General features: G+C 37.1%; 4 protein-coding genes across 5 annotated transcripts; 3 read left to right on the top strand and 1 right to left on the bottom strand.

Annotated features, from left to right (window-relative positions):
• Nucleotides 1-2,906: 2,906 nt before the first annotated feature.
• On the top strand, nucleotides 2,907-6,078 carry LOC113684207 (E3 ubiquitin-protein ligase TRIM45-like). Its single transcript, XM_089184872.1, has 2 exons — nucleotides 2,907-4,222; nucleotides 5,275-6,078. The coding sequence occupies exons 1-2, from the start codon at nucleotides 3,233-3,235 to the stop codon at nucleotides 5,323-5,325; spliced, it is 1,041 nt and encodes a 346-aa protein (XP_089040998.1). The 5' UTR covers nucleotides 2,907-3,232; the 3' UTR covers nucleotides 5,326-6,078.
• A 1,320-nt stretch (nucleotides 6,079-7,398) lies between these two features.
• Nucleotides 7,399-10,817, bottom strand: LOC113684205 (uncharacterized). Of its 2 annotated transcripts, none has more exons than XM_027201541.2 (6): nucleotides 10,686-10,817; nucleotides 10,516-10,616; nucleotides 9,541-9,633; nucleotides 8,750-8,880; nucleotides 8,445-8,596; nucleotides 7,399-7,899 (listed from the first exon to the last, which is right to left on the bottom strand). In XM_027201541.2, the coding sequence occupies exons 1-6, from the start codon at nucleotides 10,699-10,701 to the stop codon at nucleotides 7,859-7,861; spliced, it is 534 nt and encodes a 177-aa protein (XP_027057342.2). In that variant the 5' UTR covers nucleotides 10,702-10,817; the 3' UTR covers nucleotides 7,399-7,858. The 2 variants fall into 2 exon arrangements, with proteins under 2 accessions (XP_027057342.2, XP_027057343.2); XM_027201542.2 differs by having other exon boundaries at nucleotides 8,750-8,877; nucleotides 10,686-10,812.
• A 34-nt stretch (nucleotides 10,818-10,851) lies between these two features.
• LOC113684202 (cleavage and polyadenylation specificity factor subunit 4) lies at nucleotides 10,852-17,284 on the top strand. Its single transcript, XM_027201538.2, has 8 exons — nucleotides 10,852-11,122; nucleotides 11,695-11,898; nucleotides 12,537-12,632; nucleotides 12,900-12,993; nucleotides 13,864-13,996; nucleotides 15,154-15,273; nucleotides 16,184-16,213; nucleotides 16,639-17,284. The coding sequence occupies exons 1-8, from the start codon at nucleotides 11,020-11,022 to the stop codon at nucleotides 16,672-16,674; spliced, it is 816 nt and encodes a 271-aa protein (XP_027057339.2). The 5' UTR covers nucleotides 10,852-11,019; the 3' UTR covers nucleotides 16,675-17,284.
• Nucleotides 17,285-18,074: 790 nt separating this feature from the next.
• LOC113684204 (galactokinase) lies at nucleotides 18,075-23,290 on the top strand. The gene is made up of 7 exons (XM_089184870.1): nucleotides 18,075-18,229; nucleotides 18,363-18,616; nucleotides 19,495-19,940; nucleotides 20,338-20,519; nucleotides 20,925-21,075; nucleotides 21,567-21,729; nucleotides 22,909-23,290. Exons 2-7 carry the CDS (start codon nucleotides 18,470-18,472, stop codon nucleotides 22,978-22,980), a joined length of 1,161 nt encoding a protein of 386 aa, XP_089040996.1. The 5' UTR covers nucleotides 18,075-18,229; nucleotides 18,363-18,469; the 3' UTR covers nucleotides 22,981-23,290.
• Nucleotides 23,291-23,389: the final 99 nt, after the last annotated feature.

Here is a 23,389-nt window from a genome sequence, read left to right as displayed (position 1 = left end):
TAGTAATTTTAGGAGAGTTACTATTTTGCGAAATGGACTATTTTCACCCTGCGGTGACAACGTGACCTCTTTCACGTCACGAAAATACATTTAAACATTACAAATTAGTATATCACCGAACATTTTGGCCTCATCTCATTTCTTAAACCGTACTAAAATATATTTCGCAAAATAGTAATTTTAGGAGAGTTGCTACTTTGCGTGACCTCTTTCATGTCACGAAAATACATTTAAACATTACATTATAGTATATTCTCAAAGATCTTGGTCACCTCCTCTTTAATGTAGTAATTTCTAAACTAATTGAATGTTGTAATTCCGAAAAATGTTTATTTTGCGAAATGGATTATTTACACTCGGCGGGCGGGAACTCGAGAATAAGGGCGAAGGGATTGTTGCAGATTCCCTTGAACTTCACAATGTTTGGATGTTTCAACTCTTGAATGATTCTTGCTTCCTTTACAAACGTTTTCTTATCCAATATGTGCTCGCCGAGCAATTTCTTAACGACGACTTTCTCCGTAGCGGCCGATTTCCCACCCGCATCAGGAACAGTCTGCCAGTTAGCAGTGAACACAGCACCATAAGCGCCCTTACCAATGATTTCCTTGTTTGTCAAACACTCGAAATCATGAACTGGAAGACCTGAACAGTCGATGGTCTTGGGCTTAAGAACAGGAAATTTAAAAGCCATAATCTTGCCTGATTTAGCAGCACACAAAGCGAGCACAAAGCAAACTTCTTGCAGCACGTGGAACTTGCGCAAATGCGAAACACGATCTCTTGCTCGTAAGGAAGAGGTGTGCGACGGGGGTGTAATCAGAAGCGCGTAACTTTTCCATGTATATTATTTTTATTAAAAATTTTGAAGCAAAGTAACTGTATTACTTGTGATTATAAAACTGCTGGACGACTATTTCGGCATGGATATGCTTCTGTTCTCTATACGAGACAGAGTCTAAACGTGTTTAGCCGCCACTGGAAAACTGTCATGTTGGTTTTGCACCGAAACAGTGCACACCCTTCAAAACGCACGAAATTGAGTCTTTCAAATCTCTCAGGAGAACATGCCAACTTCCCCCTAGAATAGCTCCGTCGCTAGTAAAAACAGCTTTTACCTCTTACTTTCCGCTCCCTCCCATGTCATTAATTGGACACAACCTCGGTTTGGGCCTTCAGCGGGGCTCTCTTGACTTGGTTTCGGCGTCACGCAATACGGTACTACACAGTTGTCGATTTTGATTAAATGAACCTGTTAGCCCAAACCTCTTGTTGCATGTTTATTGAGATGACGTTATTAATTGGCTCTTACTTAATCATTTGAAGCTGAGGAAAGGAAAACACCGCCTTGTTACTTGGCAGTGAAGAAGTACAGACCACAGCTAATTAAAACACTTACGTACAAGGAAAGGTGAGACCTGTAAACCCCATCTGTTACGAGTCAGTTTTCTCAGGCGGCATTTAAATCATCTATGGTCCATTTTGCAAAACAGTAATTCTTCCAAAATTACTGCCTCACGAAATAAACTTAGAAGACGTTTATATAGGTGAAGATAGCTTAGACCTTTTGAGATTTGATAGTGCGTTAAATTGAAACTTACCGAAAACCTATTGTATGACACGAGAATAACAACATCGTTACCGCTGAGTGAAAATAGCTTAGCTTAGCTATTCCGCAAAACAGTAATTTTTCTGACACTACTACTTTGAGAAATTAATTATATCTGGATAGAGAAAGAGGAGGTGACCGAACCCTTCGAGAATATACTATAATGAAATGTTTAAGCGTATTTTTGTGACCCGAAAAGAAAGTTATTGAGGGGTAAAAATAGTCCATTTCGCAAAATAGTAACTCTCCTAAAATTACTATTTTGCGAAATTAATTTTGAAACGGTTTAAGAAATAAGAGGCGGCCAAGATGTTCGGTGATATACTAATTTGCAATGTTTAAATGTATTTTTGTGACATGAAAGAGGTCACGTTGTCACCGCAGGGGTAAAAATAGTCCATTTCGCAAAATAGCAACTCTCCTAAAATTACTATTTTGCGAAATATATTTTGATACGGTTTAAGAAATAACAGGAGGCCAAAATGTTCGGTGATATACTAATTTGTAATGTTTAAATGTATTTTTGTGACATGAAAGAGGTCACGTTGTCACCGCAGGGTGAAAATAGTCCATTTCGCAAAATAGTAACCCTCCTAAAATTACTATTTTGCGAAATACATTTTAATACGGTTTAAGAAATAAGAGGAGGCCAAAATGTTCGTTGATATACTAATTTGTAATGATTAAATGTATTTTGTGACGTGAAAGAGGTCACGTTGTCACCGCGGGGTGAAAATAGTCCATTTCGCAAAATAGTAACTCTCCTAAAATTACTATTTTGCGAAATACATTTTAATACGGTTTAAGAAATAAGAGGAGGCCAAAATCTTCGTTGATATACTAATTTGTAATGTTTAGATGTATTCTCGTGACATGAAAGAGGTCACGTTGTCACCGCAGGGGTGAAAATGGTCCATTTCGCAAAATAGTAACTCTCCTAAAATTACTATTTTGCGAAATATATTTTAATACGGTTTAAGAAATAAGAGGAGGCCAAAATCTTCGTTGATATACTAATTTGTAATGTTTAAATGTATTTTCGCGACATGAAAGAGGTCACGTTGTCACCGCAGGGTGAAAATAGTCCATTTCGCAAAATAGTAACTCTCCTAAAATTACTATTTTGCGAAATGAATAAAAATCCTTCTTGTTAATGAACGATTACTCCAAAATCATTGTGAAAGTTATCTTAACCTTATTAGAAAATATATCTGCATTATTCCTTTTGTTTTATTTCATCTGACCCGATTTCGTTTCGTTTCGTTTCGTTTCGTTTCGTTTCGCAAAATAGTATAAGCCCTTCAGACAGCAATTGAATGTCCGGTTTGTCAGGCTAGCTTTCAAATCTCTGAAGAAGACACGTTTAGCGGTCTTCTCGCGTCTTTTCATCTCAACCGACTGGTGGATCTCCTTGCTCTAGCGGATGGTGGTACAGAGTCCCAAAAATGCGCCAACTGCGAAGAAAACAACATTGCAACTCACTATTGTTTTCAGTGTCAGAGCTTACTCTGTAGAGCTTGTTTCGAAGCCCATCAACGCATCAAGGCCACAAGAGGTCACAAAAATATCCGTGTCGACAATTTGCAAGCAGACGATATCGAAAAGTTTATTCGTAGACCAGTCATGTGTTCAAAGCAATATCACCAAGATCAACCACTTGAATATTATTGCAAAGATTGTAACGTTTGCACCTGCATAAAGTGCAGTGTTGTGAGTCATAATCAACACACTATGGTTGATATGCAGAAAGCTGCAGATGAACAAAAGATGCATATAGCTGAGGCTTTGAAGAAAGTGAAAGCGGAAGTTGTTATTTTTGAAAATGAAATGAAGAACCAAACTGAATTCATGAACAAAAACAAAACACAAATATCGGCTGCCAGAGAGAAGATGAACGAAGCTGTGGACGATTTTATTCGCTTATTAACGGAGCATAAGGCGTCAATGAATGCGAAATTCGATGAAATTAATCAAGCGCATCAAAAAGCTCACGCAACACATCTGGAAAACTTCCAGCTCGCTGTCGCGCAGTTGAAAAGTTCTTTGGAACAAGGGGAGAATATCTCGGAGAGGAATTTCAATGCTGAAATTCTGCAAACGAAGCCTGTGATTATTGGACGCTGCGAGGACCTTTTGAACGTGAAAAAGCCTGAGATATACAAACCACCTCGTGTTCATTACGCAGTAGAGCAGAAATTGGATATTTCGGATCGAGTTGTTGTGAGTCATACGGATCCCTCATCGACACTTGTCAAAGGTCTTTGTGAGAAGGTAGAAGAACAGAATGAGACATATTTTACTATTATCACGAGGGATTCAAAGAAAAGACAGAGTTATAATGATGATGACATAAACTGTGAAATTCGCACTTCAACAGGGGATAGCTTGGGAACGGATCTTAAGATTGTAGACGCGGAAGATAGTATTTATACAATTAAATACACACCAGATCATATTGGGTTATATGACTTAATAATTGAAGTGAATGGACAGCCGCTGGATGGAAGTCCGTGGACTGTTCAGGTCATCCCTCATCAGTATCAGTTGAAGTTCAGCTTTGGTTCATGTGGCAACAGACCAGGGAATTTTAATTATCCTTGCGGCGGTGTTGCTGTAAGTGAGAAAACAGGAACTATAGCCATTTCTGATTATTCGAATAATAGAATTTAACTCCAACTGGAACTACCCTAATGAAACACGACTAGGGTCTTCATGCTCGTCTGTAAGCTTTGCTGAGTCCGATCAAATTATTGCCGCTACCCCTCATGATGTTAGTAAGATTTGTCTGTTTGCTAAAGAAGGCAAGTTTGTCCAGCACATCAACAGTAAGCACTTGCAGTGTCCTTCTCACATATCTATCGGAAAAGATGATTCCATTATCAGTAGTGATCCGATAAACCATGTCTTTGAGGTCATCTCCCCCGACGGGACAAAATTACTGAAACGCTTCCGTGCCTCAGAACATCATGATTCAATAAAATGCGCAATCTACCACGAGCAGAAATTCTTTGTCTCTGATTGTAAGGCTTACCGTGTTGGTGTTTATGAGGAGGACGGAATGTTGGTGTATAATATTGGCTGCGAGGGGTCTATATTGATGCTGACATTAGTAACCATGCTACCTTTAACAATTATTCAAGTACGCTGCCAGTGTGCTGGCTGCTATTTTACTTTCCCAGCCATTTAAGACCAATGCTTTTCAAGAATCATATTTTGTCCGTGTTGTACAGTTGTGGAATATTGTATGTAACGTAGCTTCTTTTAAATCATTTTGAAAAATGCGTAGTAGTCCCTTTTAATGTCATTTTTTGATGTGGACCTGGTCTGTTCGAGGTCCAGCTCACGGGATTGTCCATGTCACAATCGTTAATTCAATTTCTTTGGGCAATTTGGTATCATCAACTAAATTGATAGCGTAAATTGGCCACCGTTAAGAGTTTCAAAGCTGACGTTTCGAGCGTTAGCCTTCGTCGTTCGAAACATCAGCTTTGAAACTGAAGCATGAGTCTGAGTTTATCGTTTGCGCCTTTCCCTTTTGGGCTTTTATTCCCTACAGTTATTCGTCTTATTCGTTCTTATCCAGTAACTGCTATTTCTCCATTTTATTAGGCAAGTAAAAACTTAATGTACTGTAATTCTTTGTTGTTGTTATTTTTTTATCATAGAGTAACACCACAAATGACTCAGCTTATGACGTAAATACAGATGGGCCGTGATTGGATATTCGATCAATGATTGACAGAAAACACATCTCATGTAAAACTTTCGGTTTTCTTCATCGTCACAGTAAGCACTAACCTTCCTTGCTACAGTCAGACGAGAGAGAATTTGTCATTTTCTGAGAGGCGAAGATGGGCTGTATAGTTACGCGCTCCACGCCAAAGGGAAACAGCGATTATGGAAGTGACCAGTCATTTGAGAATAACTCTCTCGCCGAAGACATCCACAAGAACAGAAAAGAAACAGAATTCGTCCCGCAAGTAGACGAGACAAACCAAGACAGAATGCCTCCTCGAGCAATCGCAGATTTTTCTTGGCTGACAAGTAACTACATAACGGGGAATGGGACCTACGAGTGACTACGGACTGAAGAACGCTGTATTCTCAGAAGAAAGAGTTTTTCAAGATCGGAATTAAAAAATATTTCGCGAACTAACACAAACACTTTGACTACAACAAAAAGAGTTGGATAGGAGTACCTAAATTTGCTTTGGAATGTATCAGACGAGGTGGATTAACCGCACTGATGTTTCACAATATTGTATCACAGCAGTGTTTATTTCTACATTTGAAATGCACGATATACTAATTAGGAGTTTCTTCTCTGTTGTTTTTTTCGTTTACTGACGGAGAACTGTTTTTTTTTTTGTCGTTTGCTTTATCTCACGCTATAACACTTTATTTGTAAATGGCGCACCCTACCAAAGATTTGTGCGAATTTAAACAAGATAGGGTAAACATTTTTTCAAGATTGTTGTTGTGTTGTTGTTTACGCATCGTAATAAAACTTGCGATTCTGCTTTCGCGGAATGTTCACTACTAAAATTGAAACACGCGAAAAGCTTCGGATACAAAGGGAAAGTCGATACACAGAATTTCACCAAAATATGATAATTTTTCCGGAAAACAAGAATGTTTCGTTGCATAACTCTCTGTCGCGACAAGAAAACAGGCATCGAGAGAACTAATTTGTGTTTCTCAGTGTTTTCGTACGCTGCTCTGAATGGATCAAAAAGCTGTCAGTTAAATTCGACACATTTTGTATCTATTTTCATTCAGTTTTCAGTGAAAGTGTTTGTTGTTTTATTTTTAAAAACTCGTAAATTCATGGTAAGCGGCAGAGAAAAGGACGTTACTTTACTGCGCCTTAAAATGACCATCACGGGTAACTAAATACAATTTATGATCACTGACGACTTGATGAAAGTCTCAGCTTTACACGATCGTGTTCATGCCCATGTCTCTCGCCATCGGCAAAAAGTTTTTAACGCACTATACATCAGAGTGACTTGCAGAGAAGTTCACTGTTATGTAACTAACGATGACTAGGGAAAAAAGGGAGAATAAAGGGAGTGACTTTCTAGATAATTTGGTCAGTTTATCATCAACTGCCATCGTAAAGAGTTTCCAAAGCTGACTGCCCGGGCGCTAGACGACAAGACTTGACGCCACGCTCAAAACGTCAGCCTAAGTATCGCTTTACGGTGGCCAATATTTACATTATCAACTCAGTGGACGAATCCAAATTATCTCATGACGATGACTTGAGCCTGCCATTTCATTTTTCTCGCAACTTGCCCTTCAAAGGGTGCAAGAAATTCTCCTTTCATAGAAGTTCTCAGAGATACGGTTCGCAAAAACTTCCAAGGTTACTTTTTCTTTGTGAGATGACTAAAGCTTGTATTTACTCCTTGTAATCAGACACCTCTCTTTGGCGACCTTATAAGAATGTCACCGCGACAGTTTACTTTTCTCCTTGGGTACGCCTACTCTTTAACCCTTTCACTCACAAATGTGATTAACATGTGACTTCTCCCCCACCGTATCCATTCATTTTCCAGCAAACTGGTAATGAGAATACTCAAACTTATCGGGTAAAAGTTATCTTGACCTAACACCAAATTCTCATTATTGATTTCGTAAGAAATGTGTAGCAGCTACAGGGGAGAATTAACAATCAGATCTTAGACATAGAAGGCTTAGTAGATCGTGGCACTGTAATAGAATAAGGTATTTTGGGTCAACGAAACCAATTGTATACGGATTGAGACGCTGATTCCACCACAAGCTATGATCTATAGAAAGTTTCACTTTAGCGTTTTTTGGGGGGAAGCAATTAGCCGGTATTTTAAACGAGTCTCAACCGTGTAGGAAATGAGATTTCTTTGTTTTTCTTCTTTTCCAAAGACAATTTGTCTAGCAAGAACGGGCTTTTTATGTCATTCTCAATCTATCCATGTATAAGAAGCCACCAGCTTCTACATAAAATCAAAAAGCTGACAAGTGCATTTGCAATTGGTTGAAAAATTAATATCAGACTAAAATGTAATTTTTCAAGTGGCCACATTCCCACATTAAGATACAGGTTTCAAATTTACTTCCGTTTTACAAGAATTTGTCTCAGTACTTTACAAGTGTACGAAAAATACGATTATCTCCACCAAATCTGTCCACTTCTGCCTTTACTCATTCAGTTCTGTTATCCTAAATGCTCTCACGACAGGACAGTGCTCCTTTATTAGGCCTCTATCATCGTTTGGCATTTTTAGCAGCATCAGCAGCTTCTTTTGCTGTAAAGTAACAAAGATTTGTTATAAATCAGTAATTTTGAATTCAAAACATATGATCTAAAGAGAGCACATCTCAAGGCTGAAATATCTCAAAATTATCCTTGGAATGTAATTGATGTACAAGCTGTGCCAATCTACTTTTTGCAACTTCAAATCGTTTATGTAATATAACATCCTTAACCCTTCACATCCTAACATCAGAATGCATATTCTCCAAACTGTTCTCTACACATTTCCCAGGGAATTGACAGGGAGAATTTGTTTCACAATTAAGAGCTTCTTGGTTGGTGATCATTTCCTTTGTTCTCATGACCTTTAAGTTCAATTCAGGAGTGATATTGAAAGGAGAAATTAGATGCTGGTCACTCTTCACAGTCAAATAATTAGTAGCCATCTTTACCCAAAAATCTCATACAATCAATATACAATTGATGATTAAAACTGTGAGTGACCTACTATCAACTGAAGAAATGCTTTCCCAATACAAAGCACATACAGTTACACTTACAAGCCACAAACACCTGAAATGCTCGGTAGGGTAATACCTTTTTTCTGTTCTTCTTTTTTGCGTGCGGCTTCTTCTCTTTGCCTCCGTATAACTGCTAGTCGTGCCAGATCAGCCCTGGCCTGATCTGTTTTCCCTTCTTCCTGTAGTTTCCTCATTCTCACTGCTGTACGCTGCCGTTCAATCTCTTCCCTGAAGAGAAAAATCAAGGACAATAAAATAAAAAATAATGTATAAAATTTTGGATCAATCACAGCTCAAGATATTTTAAAATTCATAATACTAGTATCACCAAATAGAAAATATACTCCTTGAAATATAAAACTATTGTGTTTTATGACAAACCTCTCTCTTCGAGATAGTTGCACAGTACTACTATCATCATTGGTTAATTCTGAGGCCTTTTTTGTTTTTGAAGTGACTCTGTTGGGATTTTCTATCTCTATGAGACCACTTACACCTTTTGGTTTAACCTGCTATAAAATGAAAGAAAAAAAAGCTTTTCAGTGCTTTTGGTTAGAGAATCAAGGTGAGATAGAGTCAAAATGCCCTTTATTCCACTACAATGCCATTTTACCATATTAAGGCATGAGAACATGCAAAATATGCCACAGTATTACACTGTGGCACAGGGCAAAATATGGATGGAAAATGGAGATCATAGTGGAAAGTGGAAATCATAATGGAAAAATAATTCCTCTATTCCATGGTTTAACATATAATACAAGTAAACATTTTTCTCATTGCAAATGTTTTTCCTCGTCCCTGTGAGGTTCAGAAAACACCATGCAACTCACAAAATATCAGTGTGTGTTACCAGCTAAACCATTAAAAAAGTGTATACATTTTATATCAAATAGTTTTGACCCATGGGTAAAATTTGAAAGTGTGATGGGATTGTTTGGGTTAGTTTGGAACTAAAAAGGACTTTTCTTACTGGCAGTGACTAATGGTTTGACAACTGAGCACAGGTCATTATCAGGGTCAAGACTTGGTTGACTTGACTCTGACTTGACATAAGGTGTGACTATGACGATGACAATTGCCCCAGCTGTCAAAATGTCAACAACTGTCCCTAATAACAATTATCATTTTGGACTACCTTAAGCTAGATGACCACAGCATCTATTTCCTACCTCTTCTTCACTGTCAGATTCCTCCTCACTGCTGGCCTCAGGTTTTTCTGCAACAGCACCTTCTTCATCTGAACCATCACCTTCTTTCTTCTCCTGAAGATGAAAGGTTAAAACTCCAAGGTTACATGGATAATTCTAGTTTCAAAAGCCACAATTTATGTTGTTAAATGATAAAGGCTGAGTCATTCAGTTGAAATATTTTTTAAGGAAAACCAACTATGTTTTAGGCAGTTTCTCCTATAATAAGAATTGCTGGCCCTTTGCCAGGGGGAAGGGCTAACGGTTGAAATATCACCTTTAAAAACTATTTACGGCGGCCAATTTACAATATCAACTCCGTTGATTAAATCAAATTATCTTGTTATACTACCCCAACTGATGCAGCACCACAGTTTCTTTAGAAACTTATCTCATTTATTCAGTAGTGTTTCAAAGACAATAAAAAAGATTCCAAGAGCAAATCATTTGAAAAAATTATATCTGAAGGTAAATACAAATACATCTCTGATATTAAAACAGGGGAGTGAAGTTCTTTAACAGTGACATATAGAAGCTTCCTGTGCTGATAAATTATACAAATGCATCGTTGTAAATAAATCAACAGCTGAGCGAGCAACAACAAATTTAACTCCTTGTAAATTCGGAGGAACCTATTCGACGGCGATTTAGTTTTTCAGACCATGACTAATTCAACATTGGAAATTTTAGTTGAAGTCTTACAACAAAAGATCGATCCTCAATGATAAAAATAATCTGGCAAATGAGGCGTCAAATTTTTTTGTTTAAAAGGGTACGTATCGGTACATGTGTGTATTGCATCATGTTTAATTCACGTTGCATTTTCATTTAATTTAAGTTCCTCAACATCCTCTGTTAAATTCTGTACATGTTGACGGTATCTGCACTGTTCATTTAATTTGTTTCAAGAATAGAGTGCGAATGAGATATATCTAGAACACCATCAAGTCAAATTACCCTCCATTCCTGTCTTCTCTTTTCTCTCTCCATCTCCATTTGCAGCTCCTCTGCATCGGTAAAATGGCGTCTCCTGCCTTTGTGATGTGTTTTTCCTCGACCTAAAACAGCAAAAAACGTCTCATTCGGGGCTCAAAAGTTCAACTTAACGACGAAATGCTCAAACCTACCTCCTCGTCTTGACATTTTGATTCAGACTGAAATCGGTACACGAGGATTAAGACAAAATTATTTAAAATTTTTCTCTACCGATGAATTGGAAAAAGGAAATGGTTGACCTAATTTGAGCCCTCGAGGGCCTCAGAGACAAGTCAGCGTGCATATCTTAGCAGCCTTGCCTTCATGTTATTCTTGCTAGGTATTAGTCCGCCATGTTTGACAGAGGACCATGTGCGACTGTATTGGAAAGTCTTTTGCAGTCATCTCTTTGGGAAGAATAACGCTGACTTAGAATCAGGCTATCTCTTGAAGGATTTCGCTCTATTTGCCTAGCTTTTTATCACAATGGAAGACATCGTGGCGAGTGTAGCAGACCTCAAGTTTGAAATTGAGATGCAATTGTACAACCAAGTTGGAGTTCAGCCTCTTCCGTTCCCGGGCATGGACAGTACCATTCAATAACAAGTTTTGGTCGCGACAAATGTCATTTTTGCTTTTTGCATGTTAATCTCCTTAAAATTAGTTTAACCCCAAATCCTAGCAATGTACCTGAACCCAGCAGACCTGGTTAAATGTCAAACTCTCAACACGCTGTCTACAATATTTAGACAATATTTATTGTTAATATGAAAGCGATCTTCGTAGTAATGAACACTTCTTAAGTTGTACTGAAAATAAGGCCTATTAAAAAAAAATTCAGGCCTGTATGGGATTTAATCCCATGGTGTCTGCAATACCAGTGCAGTGCTAAGCCAACTTTTATCTCTGCTTTTGTAGTGTTCATTTCTTAATCTGCAGTATATATATATATATGAATTTCATATTTTCACAGTCATTAATGTTTATTGTGTTATCAAATTTGTGATAAAGATGCATGCAAACTATAAAACCATTAACTAATTATTGTTGCTACTTGCAGTTTTCCTGTCTTGTTTTGTATGTTCAAAAAGTGTTATGATTTAAATGACAATGGTTATTTTTTGTTGTGTGTTCTTCTCTTGGTAATGTCTTGTTGTACAGAGTCTGGTGCAGCAGTGTGTGAATTTTTTATGAGGAACACGTGCAATCGAGGGCCAGTTTGTCCTTTTAGACACACTAAAGGTGAAAAGACAGTTGTCTGCAAGCACTGGCTGAGAGGGCTGTGTAAAAAGGGTGATCAATGCGAGTTTCTTCATGAATATGACATGACAAAAATGCCCGAATGTTATTTTTATTCCAAGTTTGGTAAGTGCACACCATTATTTTTTTGAAATTGTTATATTTAATTTGGATCAAGTAAACAGATTTTATTTTATTCAATGAAGAGTTACATCAGATCATGGTACCTTTATCTAAGGAGACAATTGACTCTTACAGTGTTCTTTTCTTCCCAAGATTATGAGATTCCCAAGATTACTCTTTCTTTTCTTCCCAAGATTACTCTTTCTTTTCTTCCCAAGATTACTCAAGCAATAAAGTTTTCAGAATTAGTGTTTTAAGAAATGCATGTAGACAGGAAAGAGAATTAATTTTGAAATCTTGGGAATAAAAAGATTTAAGGTGAAATTTGGAGTCCTGGAAAAATCAATCTGAGTTCTGGGAAAGTCCTTGAAATTTGTTTTTTAAAAAGAGTACAAACCCTGAAAACTGTTTTTCACTCCATGCTAGGAATACTGATATAAGCTGGACAGATGGATGGGCCTCTTGGCTTGAATACAGACTTTACCTTAACTTTAACTTGTAAAGGACTAGTTTCCCATTCAGGAGGAGTCTTAATGATAGGATGTTGCAGAAACCATAAAGAGTGCTAGTGGATGTGCATGTCAGATTTGTTAATCAAATAATACATGATACTAAGATGAAATATGATTTAATTCATGTAGGTGAATGCAGTAATAAAGAATGCCAATACCTTCACATTGATCCTGAGTCTAAGATAAAGGACTGTCCATGGTATGACAGAGGATTCTGCAAGCATGGTATGTCATTACATATATCTATTACTGTCATGCAATTTACTGGTAAAAGGTTGAAAAGATTAAAAAGGGATGAACATATGACTTTTCCTATAATATCAATACCAAGGCAAAAAGATGGGAATAGACAGTAGAAAAAAAAACTATCACCCAGGATAAGTGTCTTTTAATGAACAACAACGAAGCCTTGTGATAATAGATTTAAAAATGAAGTTCTCTATGACTGGCAACCATCTCAGCATATGTTATTGTTTTTTTCTTCAATATCAGGTCCAAGCTGTAGGCATCGACATGTGAGGAGAGTTATTTGCCTGAACTACATGTGTGGGTTTTGTCCTGAAGGTCCTAAGTGTAAACATATGCAGTAAGTTGTACTGTGTGATTAGTCAGCTTGCATCTATCATTGCTTTCTTATAAGATTTGACTTTCTTATTTTCTTTTGTAAGTGATTTATTTGCTGTGTCGATACTACAAGAGACCACAGGGTTTAAATCCTTTGATCACTTTGTGACTTTGTTTTGTTGTTTTAACATAGATCAATCATTCTCTGCAGGTGCTCCTCTGAAATTTCTTTAATTATCCATCTATTGTCTAATAGTGGGCAGGGTGACAATTTTTTTTTCCTTTGGGAGGCAAACAGGCTCTTACTTTTCGTTTAAAATAAAAAAGGAGAGGACAAGTTGGAGCCATGGCAGGAATGTTTGCCTCCCAATGCTATTTCTTGGGTTCTATCTGAACTTGTTGTTGGATTTCATTCTTGCTACATGTACAAGAATCAACACAACAAGTTCCAAAGTGAATAAAAGGGGTAAGTTTCTTATGAAAGTGCGGTGCTGCATTGGTGGGAGAGTATAACAGGGTAATCTTGTATATCAACTGAGTTGATAACTTAAATTGGCCACCATAAAGAGTTTAAAAGCTGACGTTTTGATTGTTAACCTTTCATCAGAGTGCTCTGACAAAGGGTTTACCCTCGGAACGTCAGCTTTTGTACTCTTTACAGTGGCCAATTTATGTTATCAACTCTTTTGATGATACTTAAGTTCCAAAGTGACCTAATACTACTTAGATGAAGAGCCCCCCATGTAATTGGACCATTTCTTTTTTTTTTATTGTTAAATGGTTGCATGGGGGACCTTTTTGATGACTGAACTGATGTTTGACTCAGAATGAACAAAGGCCTGTATAGAGAAGATAGGACTTTGATGCAATTTTTTTTTTTTTTTTTTTCCAGTCCAAGATTTGAGCTTCCTGTGAAAGATGAAAGCAGCGAGAAAAAAGCCATGAACATTGTATGTCATTACTGTAATCAGCCTGGTCACAAAGCATCCAGCTGTCCATCAAATCCCCACAAAGAAAACTATAAGGTTGGTTTAAAAATACCATATCGCAATGGATCATTTGAAGTATTTCAGTTCCCAAATCAATCATTTATACATCAAGGCTCAGTTGTTCAAGGGAAGGATAAAGCTATCCAATGGATAACTCATTATCAAGTGCACAAGTGTTAACAGAACACACTGCTCTATTCAGTGCACAGAGGTATATCTAATGGATAGCAATATCCATCCTTCAAACAACTGGGGCCTGGATGACAGTTTTTAGGTATTTTCAATGTTATTTTTAGTTGCATACAGCAGCCTTATTCAGAGACAGTTGTTTACAACAAGGGGCATTGAACTGACTGGCTCAATGTTTGACCTGTAGTTGTCATGAGTTGTCCATAGATTTTTGTGTTTGAGAGGAAACAGTGGATTTGGACTCAATTGAATCTTCAAATGCCTACAAGGACCCAACAGAAAAAAATTGTCAAATACATCTTACTGCACTGGACAAGAACAATGTTACCCATTTCGTGAATGGGCAAAGAAATGAAAGCAAAAGTTCAAATCTTGCCATCTGCTGTTGTAACTAGCATGGATTTAAATCTCTGTCTTATTCAACAGATATTTTTATTGTTTTCAGTGAAAACATTGTGGTAACTTTTTTTAAAGCTGGCTGTCTTCTTAACCCTTTAACTCCCAAGATCTGATTGTTTTTTCTCCCCTCTAGTTGTTACACATTTCCTGGTAAATCAGTTAGGAGAATTTGGCATTAGATCAAATAACAACCTCTAAGTGACAAGTTTGAGTAATCTCGTTACTTTTTTGCTGGATGATGCATAGATATTGTAGGGAGAAGTTACATGTCAATCACTTCTGGGAGTCAATGGGTTGAATGCAGTTACAGCTGGAGGTGGAAGTATTTCTCTGTGTGTGATTGGGTTGCCCTAGTTATGAATTTGTTGGACTCTCAGGCAGGAATCCCTGTGTGTGTTCTTTGGCAAAACATGTTACTTTCACAATTTCTTCCTCCACTTAAGATGTGAAATGGGTTTTTTGGGAATTGAAAAAGGTGGATTGAAGACAAGCATCTAATCCAGTGGGAGCCTATTTGCATGTTGCAATGGAGACTGGAATCTCCTTTGCAGTGGGCCTTTTTGCTGGAGTGCAGACTTCACCTAAACTTGTTTTTTTTTCTGCAGAATCAACAAGGGATGCATCAAAATATCAATGTAAATATTGTTCCAGTGACAACAAATGCACATTTGGATACTGATCGACCCATGATGAGAAGGCCTCTAGAAACAGTCACTTGTTTCAAGGTGGGTGTAAAGTTGTTATAGATCTGTCAAGGCTAATTAGATATGCAAACTACTTGGTTTGTCCCAAAGCCAACACCTTGCACTTTTGCATGTGATGAAGCCAAATTCTTCAATTAGAATGTTTCTGATTGACTTGCACAAACCTAAATTAATCACTGCAGTCAATAAAAACGAAGGGTGTTATGATTAAGAGTCCATAAAACCCCAGGGGAAAAGAAGCAAACAGTTACAAGCATAGGAAAATAGGAGTGAACATCTGGACTTTTGGCCCCAATTGTTCAAAGATTGGACAAGGCTCTCTGCTGGATAGATCTCTATACAGTGGATAATGCTATACGTTTTGTTATCACTTATCCACTGAATAGCAATTTATTTGTGGGATAGCATTATTCCACCTTTATGTAACTGGGCCCTGATTTTTTGAGAGATTGGTGCTATATTTCTATACCAATCACAACGAGAAGGAAAACAAAAAAGAAGCAACCCTGTTTTACTTTTCTTTAACACTGGTTCATCTTTAGGTACTTGCTTTTTTTTTCTAGAATGTTCTTTTAAAGTGGTACATGTAGTCCAGGTGCCAAAAGCTTGTAGATGGATGTTAACCTTTTAACTCCCATGGGTGACCAACAACAATATTGATATCAAGCAAACAAGTGATGAGAATAAAGAGAAATATTAACCAGGGGATAATTGGTTGATCCAATTTCAAGTTCTCCAAAACTAACATCACGAGAACTATAATACAGACAGAAAGGAGAATTACTAAAGAGATCCTAGGAGTTAAAGGGTTAAAAAGCAAAAGAAAATCAGATTTTTGTTGATATTTAGAACAGCTGTGTCAACTTAATTTTTTTTAATTCCTTTTTCTCTCTGCTATTCTCATAATTTTTTCATTTTATTTTCTGTTCAGTGTGGGGACAAAGGGCACTATGCAAACAAGGTGAGTCTGAATCACATCTGCTGTTAAAATTTTCAGTTTTTAATTTTCCTTCAGTGGTGTGGGTGTAAGCTTTGGCAGGGGTTATTGTGCTGTGTTCTGGGGCATGACGATCACCCTTAACTGTTTCTCAAGAGTGACCAAACAGAAATTTCTCCTCACAATATCTGTACATTTTCATACAGAAAAGCAATGAGAAGTAAGAAAAATATCAACTATGGGATATTTCTTGATTGACACCAAATTCTCCAAGCTAAGAATGATGAAATATACCGCAGACAGTGCCAAGAATTGATCATTATACCTTAGAGGTGAAAGGATGGATGCCCCTAAACATTCAAAAAGCAGCTGCTGCCAATGTTGAGCTCAGAAAGTTTTGGCTCCTTGCAGTGGATCACTCTAAACCTATTTTTCTGTGAATTTTTCAGTGTCCTAAATCAAGATCAGAGTTAATTGGATTATGAGGCCAAGGAAGATGAAGTATTTTTATAAAGAGACACTTACTAGCTGTTCATACCTACAGAAGTGCTTGGACCATGGAGGAACTGATGCTCACTCTTACTCTTTGTTAATATGTACCTATTACATGTCCTTGATATACAAGTGTTATCATATACATCTTTGTAAGGGTAACATTTGGGCCTGATCCCATAGTCCTTCTAATAAAATTTACCCAGGTGCAGTAGGAATGATCCTTTACTTTTTTTGTAACATTATCTTACAGTGTAGCTTTGTGGAAGGTACAAAAGTATGTTTAATATGTACCAATGTGTGACAATGTGCCACAAGGAAACTTAGATAAAGGCTAGTAAATGTTGAGTCTGTCATTTATGTAATTTGCATTAGTGATGACTAAAACATTTGAAAAGGGGTATTGAAATATTCTTCTGAATTCTTTAAAAAGGGTTGTAAAATCCTAGTGTTGTAACATAGCATATAAGAATGTTTTTTTTATGAAAAATTTTTAAGTGACATGGTTGTGTTGATAGTTGAAGATCTCTGAGTAAGGAGTGCTATTGTAAAGTAAGCTTTTTGCAAGAGCAGTATTGTCAAATAAATTACCTCAGTCCCCCATCTTATCTGTCACATCTCCCATTAAGAATTTAGGGACCTATTTAAGGAAGTGTGAGATTCTGTTTACATGACTTTGGTAAGTCTATGTTTGACAGTTCTCAACCTCCTTATGGTCCAGTCTTCCTCAATCTCCACCTAAAGGGGTACATCTCAGTCTTTGCATATTAAAAAGTTTAGCACAAATGTTTCAAATTCCCCTATTGCAATTCACCTTGAAATTTCTGAAACATGATTTACCAAAAAGTACACACAAATATTGTAGCTCCTTTGTCTCAGTCGATGCTCCACCTGGAAGATTTGCCTATCTCATTCAGTTTGTGCCTTGAGAACAAACAAGTGTAAACGCTTTTAGTTATTTTTATTATTTTTTTTTTTTTTTTAAGAGTTTAGCCCAGATATTTCAAATTCCCCTCTTGCAATTCACCTTGAAATTTCTGAAACAGGATTTAACAAAAGGAGAAACAAATACTGTGGCCCCTTTAACTCGGTCAATGCTCCACCCAGAAGTTTTCCCAGTGTCTCATTTAAGTTGCTTTGAGAGCGAACAAGTGTAAACGTTCTTAGTTATTTATTTCTACCAAATGTACCTTGCTCACTTGAAAAGTTGAGAAGGTAAGACAAAAACGAGTAGTAGAAACAACCACCAGGAAATTTAATTATCGCAAAAATGTCCGAAGAATGGGCGAGGTTAGCGTCTGCACTCCCATTGCGTCACTCTGGCACGTTGTTATAGCTTGGCTCCCTTGTGTGACTCACGCTTCGTGTTCGCCTGAGAGACGCGAAAAATAATACCATCACTATCGAAGAAAAAAAATAGCCCATGATGTATATGCTGAGGCTTTTGTCTAAGAATAACTTTGACTGCGCCATTTTTGCTTATATTTCAATGAGCTCCACAATTTTGCTCGTGAACCAGTACTGAAAAAGTTGTGATGAATTCTTTAGGTATAAGGTCTATGGAAAATGTCAGTGTTCTCTCATACTTCAGTAAAGGGTCTTTTCTTTAATTATAATTTATTGCAATTTTAGCAGATCTCATCCCTGTATTGTAATAATCCAGGCAATTCTATTCTTGTAGATGTCATAAATTAGTAGTTTTGTGCGCCTTGTGACGCCCACATGGACGCTCACCTTGGACGCTCACATGACAGCCGAGAGACTGAGGACAAATTCATTTGATTTACAATGGCGTCCGGAGACATTCTTCAGATAGCGAAAACCTCTTTCGAAGAAAAATTTCATACTAGTCCTACGATTGCTGTTTGTGCACCTGGAAGAGTTAATCTCATTGGGGAGCATACAGACTACAATGATGGTTTTGTTTTTCCAATGGTAAGGGAATATTAGATAACTGTGTGTAGTCGTGGCGTTGGACGCGCTCCTTGGATAATTATTCTCCTAAGGTTTAGTTTTATTCTATTTATTTATTTATTTTTATTTTCTCCATGAATGAGCAGATAATAAATGATGCATCTTAAAGAAGAAATTTAGTATCCGTCAATTCTTGTGGTGGTTTAGTCGGACTAAACTATAAATTTCAAGTCTGTACTTATCTTTAAGCGTGTAGCTGGATGTTCAAGTTCTTTCTAAGTGTTAGGATAGGTTTATTTTAATCCAACTCTATTCCTTGGTGATTTCTGACATATTTTTTTCGTAGCTAGTTATAATCAGTTACAGTCTTTGAGTTTACGTTGTTGGTTAATGTATTTTATTCGGGAATAAGGGGGGGGGGGGGAGTGGGAGAGAGAGAGAAAGAGAGAGGAATTCTCAAGCAGATTGCTAGGGGTGGGTAAGGAGGTAATTTGTGAGTAAATTGAGTGGCTATGTGGTATACGGACCTGGAAGCTCACAGTCTTTTGACAGTTAGCTTCCTGATCTTGGTATTTCTGTCCTCAGATATTCTAGATTTCGCCTTCTATTTAGGTTTGTGCTCAGAAGAAAAGTCATTTTAGAATTTTTTTTCGAGTGGATGAGGGATAGAATTATAAATACCTTATAAATTTATTGAGGTTGACTGATCTCTTTGGAAATGACACAGGATATTCTAGCTTGGTTAAACCTCTTTAATTCGCACACTTTATCTAAAAGGTTTTAAAACCCTACCCCTCACAGTAACATTGTTATGGCCTTTCTTGGAGTGCAACCTACTTAACTCAATAACCAAATGATTGAGCAGTGAACTAAATTGTGTTGCTTTGTATTTTCTGCAGGCTTTAGAGCTTGTGACAGTAATAGTTGGAAGAAAGTCAGACAGTGATGTTTGTCAGTTAGGTACTATTGCAAAAGGTGTAGATGAGCCATTGATGATTTCATTTCCTGTCCCAACACCAGAGAAGCCCTTGATTCCTGGCAAGCCATCTTGGGCTAACTATGTCAAGGGTGTCATTGCTAACTTTCCAGGAGAAATCCCTACTTTTGATGCCATGATTGCAACCTCAGTTCCTTTGGGAGGAGGGTTGTCTAGTTCTGCATCTCTCGAAGTTGCCACTTATACTTTTCTTGAAAAACTAACTGGGAAAGAGCAAAAAGACTTGAAGGCAAAGGCTTTGGCATGTCAAAAAGCTGAGCATGACTTTGCTAAGATGCCATGTGGAATAATGGATCAGTTTATCTCTGTTATGGGAAAGAAAGGCAATGCTCTTCTGCTTGATTGTAGGTAAGATATTTGATTCAAAGGAATATATGACATAGCTCTAGGGGTATAGCTGGTGGGAGGGTGGAGGGTCAGGGTGCCATTCACCCCAAACCCTCATGAGATAAATTTTGGAAGGATATTTTGGCTTATAAGGACCAAGACTAGAATGGAGTACTTAATGTTACATAGAATGTGATTCATTTCTGCAGCTACTTTCTAGGCCATTTCTTCTCCATGGCATACTTACTTGCTTATAATAATCAGTGCTGTTACTTATTAATATTATTATTAAATTACTCAAACCAGCATAGTTTGTCCAAGCAGCAGTGCTCGCAGAGTTTTTGTCAGTTGTGTGATAAACTCATGGCTTTGCCATGGTAATGATCGCAACAATGAAAGTTGAACATTTTTTCTTTAGATCTATGGAAGCCAAACTTGTGCCAATGATAAACCCTGATTTAGTTGTTCTAGTAACTAATTCCAATGTGCGGCATGAACTAACAGGAAGTGAGTACCCAACAAGAAGGAAACAATGTGAAACAGCAGCAGCAGCATTAGGAAAACCAAGTCTTAGGGAAGCTACCATGGCTGAACTGGAAGGTAACTGGTACAGAAAAGTATTTTTTAATTTTCTTTTTCTCTTTGGCAAGCTCTTAGTAATCTTTGAAACTAAAGAGGAGGTGACTACTTACATAGGAAGAGCATATGCTAGACAACTATAAAAAATATTTACAGGTCACAAAATCTTTTCGCACTTTCTTCAATTCAGAGCAAAAAACTTACCATTTATCAAAAAATACAACTTGTTTTCTTCTTTCCCTTTAATTTAAGTTAAAGTCCATAATTAGAATTAAACAGAGTAACACAAGAGAGGAATGAATGGCTTTTCCTGCTTCACCTGACAAAAACTTGTTCAATCCTAGAGCCAGATTAGTCATATATTGGGAGGAAATAGGAATGACTTGTTTGACATGAACTAAAACAAAATGTTATTCTAATTTATAGCCAGCAAAGGAAAGCTAGAAGATGTTGTGTTCCGCAGAGCAAGGCATGTGATTGGAGAAATTCAAAGAACTACTGAAGCTGCGGCAGCCATTGAAAAGGAGGAATATGAGAAGTTTGGAAAACTGATGGTGGAAAGTCACAACTCGTTACGGTATTATTTACAAACTGTGTTAGATTTGACTAAATACATCTTAATTTAAAAATTTATGTATTTATTGTGTGGTTGGCTTGGCAAGAGGCACAGTGAAGCAGATCCTGTTCTTTTACTGGTTATATGTGTTCAGAAGGTGATCTGCTCTTGGTTGCATGCCTTGTTCTTGCGATGGCAATATTCTTTACTGTGATATTATGCATATGACAAAAATCTTTTATTGTTTAAACTTGTCTCATCATTATGGTGTGATAATGGATTCCAAAGGAGATAGCCTTAAAATGGTCCACAAAACCACACATAACCAAAAACATCTGGCTTACATCCAGCCATCTTGAAAGACTGAACTTGGTAAACTTAGTAAATTTTAGTGGAATGACTGTGCTCATTTTTTTTTTTAATCTCCATATTTTTCCATGTGTTCAGTTAAATTATTTGATACCATGTCAGAAATATTAACAATTGATGTTTCTTGTGTGTTTTGATTGTAGAGATGATTATGAAGTTAGCTGTGAAGAGCTTGACCTACTGGTTAAACTTGCTATGGAGGTAGATGGGGTGTACGGTTCCCGTATGACGGGTGGTGGCTTTGGTGGGTGTACTGTTACTCTGGTGAAGAAGTCCTCAGTTGACAGTCTCATAAAACACATTCAGGTTAGTTTTACTACACTACTAATGGCTCTAAAGTCTGCTTGGAATGCAGGTGTATTTTTGGGGGGTGGATGCTAAGTTCTTCTTAGTCTAAAGTTTGATGGTGGTCTTGACTTTTTGAAGCAAATGAAAGTTCATGTAAATCACCTTTTTTGACTGGGGACTAATAGATCATCTGCGTTTTCTTTCATTTTTTTTGTTTTTGGTTTTTTTTTTGTCAATAACCATGCAAAAATAGGATAAATATTTCATTATTCCATTGCAAATGTTGCAATCTGATTGGCTAAGCTAACTGCTCTCGATTTGATTATGGATAGAGTGTAAAATGAGTACACTGTTAGCAAATAGATAAAAAAACATTAGCTTGACTTGTTTGGTTTTGAAAAACTAGCAGATATATGCATGTGCCTGCACCAAACCGAAAACTAGAAGATAAAAGCATGCACCTGCACCAATCTTTGTTTGGTTTCATTAGCCTTTTCACTTCCAAGATCTCAATTGTAATTCTCCTTAATGCCTGTCATATGGCTACTATGATGTTATGTTGGAGAATTTGGTTTTGGATCAACTGATAATCTCCTATTTGTTATCTTTCTTAATTCTCATCACATGTCCGCTTGACACTGTATTGATATTGTAGGAAGAAATTCTGTGGTGGTCACTCTTGACAGTTAAAGGGTTAATAATCAGGGCATGAAATTAACTTTTTTTTCTGATAGCCACTTAGCTCCTAAATTCTTTAAAGTGGTAGCCAATTCAAAAAAAGTTGGTCACCATTTTCAAAGACAAACAAAATCTTTCTTTACGCTGTCAGCATTCTAGATAGAACCTCCAAAATTAAGTTAGGGAAAAGATCTTTAACGTGCTACAAAGTGGACACTAGGATGGATGATATACAACCTTAATTAAGGCTCATCTAAATCCAAGATGGCGTCTAGTTATCGATCAAGGTGCATGTGCTACGTTTTGGAAACAAACTTAAAGAGGAAGTTTGCTGCGGATTTTTTTTTGCAAATCTTTTTAATTTACTATATCTCTTGGTAAGGTTATGATGAAATGTTCTAGTCGCCAATTTGGCGACTAACTTTCAGGATTTGGTCGCCAAAGTGAAAAAATTTAGGCGCATTGGCGCCTGTATTAGGTGCAATTTCACGCCCTGAATATACATATTTTTTTCACCAGGATGGCTATGGAAACAAGGCTACATGTTTAGTGACCAGCCCAGCTGATGGAGCTAAAGCTCTAAGTCTTTAATATTTGAAGTTATTGTGCTATTACTTGTGCATCACTTACATTATGTTTTCAAGAATTGAACTCTAGGTTTCCAATTTTAATTAAAAATATGCAGTCTAAGTAAATCATTCAAAGGTGTGGTCAAGATAGTTTAGGTGATGGATTGCACATTATGCTGTTATCATGAAATTTCACGAAAATAATTTAATTTATAGGTTTTCCAGTAATAGAATTATTTAACCTTGGGAGGTGTCAGTATTTTAGTTAGAAAGAATGTACTTTTTATGATGAAAATACACTGTACCAATAAAGCAAAATATTTTCTTGTCCATTGTGTTGTTCTTCCTAGTTTGGGTAAATTTTATATCCTCAGTAACTACCAAAAATCTTGTATGGGAGGTGTTTGCCTGTGGAACAAATTGTGCTCTTT

The sequence above is a fragment of the Pocillopora damicornis genome, chromosome 10 (genome assembly GCF_964200805.1).
Source record: "Pocillopora damicornis chromosome 10, jaPocDami1.2, whole genome shotgun sequence".
NCBI classification, from domain to species: Eukaryota; Metazoa; Cnidaria; class Anthozoa; order Scleractinia; family Pocilloporidae; genus Pocillopora; species Pocillopora damicornis.
Note: the sequence above shows the minus strand (reverse complement) of the source record. Positions and strands in the feature narration are given on the sequence as shown.

Excerpts from the sequence above, each read along its gene's own strand:
- LOC113684207 (XM_089184872.1), top strand. The coding sequence starts at position 3,233 with ATGTGTTCAAAGCAATATCACCAAGATCAACCACTTGAATATTATTGC. Across the intron at positions 4,223-5,274 it reads ATCCTTGCGGCGGTGTTGCT|AGTAACACCACAAATGACTC; the intron begins GTAAGTGAGAAA and ends TTTTTATCATAG.
- LOC113684205 (XM_027201541.2), bottom strand. Across the intron at positions 8,881-9,540 it reads AATCTGACAGTGAAGAAGAG|CAGGTTAAACCAAAAGGTGT; the intron begins GTAGGAAATAGA and ends TTCATTTTATAG. Across the intron at positions 8,597-8,749 it reads CAACTATCTCGAAGAGAGAG|GGAAGAGATTGAACGGCAGC; the intron begins GTTTGTCATAAA and ends TTTTCTCTTCAG.
- LOC113684204 (XM_089184870.1), top strand. The coding sequence starts at position 18,470 with ATGGCGTCCGGAGACATTCTTCAGATAGCGAAAACCTCTTTCGAAGAA. Across the intron at positions 20,520-20,924 it reads TACCATGGCTGAACTGGAAG|CCAGCAAAGGAAAGCTAGAA; the intron begins GTAACTGGTACA and ends TCTAATTTATAG. Across the intron at positions 21,076-21,566 it reads GAAAGTCACAACTCGTTACG|AGATGATTATGAAGTTAGCT; the intron begins GTATTATTTACA and ends TTTTGATTGTAG.
- LOC113684202 (XM_027201538.2), top strand. The coding sequence starts at position 11,020 with ATGGAAGACATCGTGGCGAGTGTAGCAGACCTCAAGTTTGAAATTGAG. Across the intron at positions 12,994-13,863 it reads CCTAAGTGTAAACATATGCA|TCCAAGATTTGAGCTTCCTG; the intron begins GTAAGTTGTACT and ends TTTTTTTTCCAG. Across the intron at positions 15,274-16,183 it reads AAACAGTCACTTGTTTCAAG|TGTGGGGACAAAGGGCACTA; the intron begins GTGGGTGTAAAG and ends TTTTCTGTTCAG.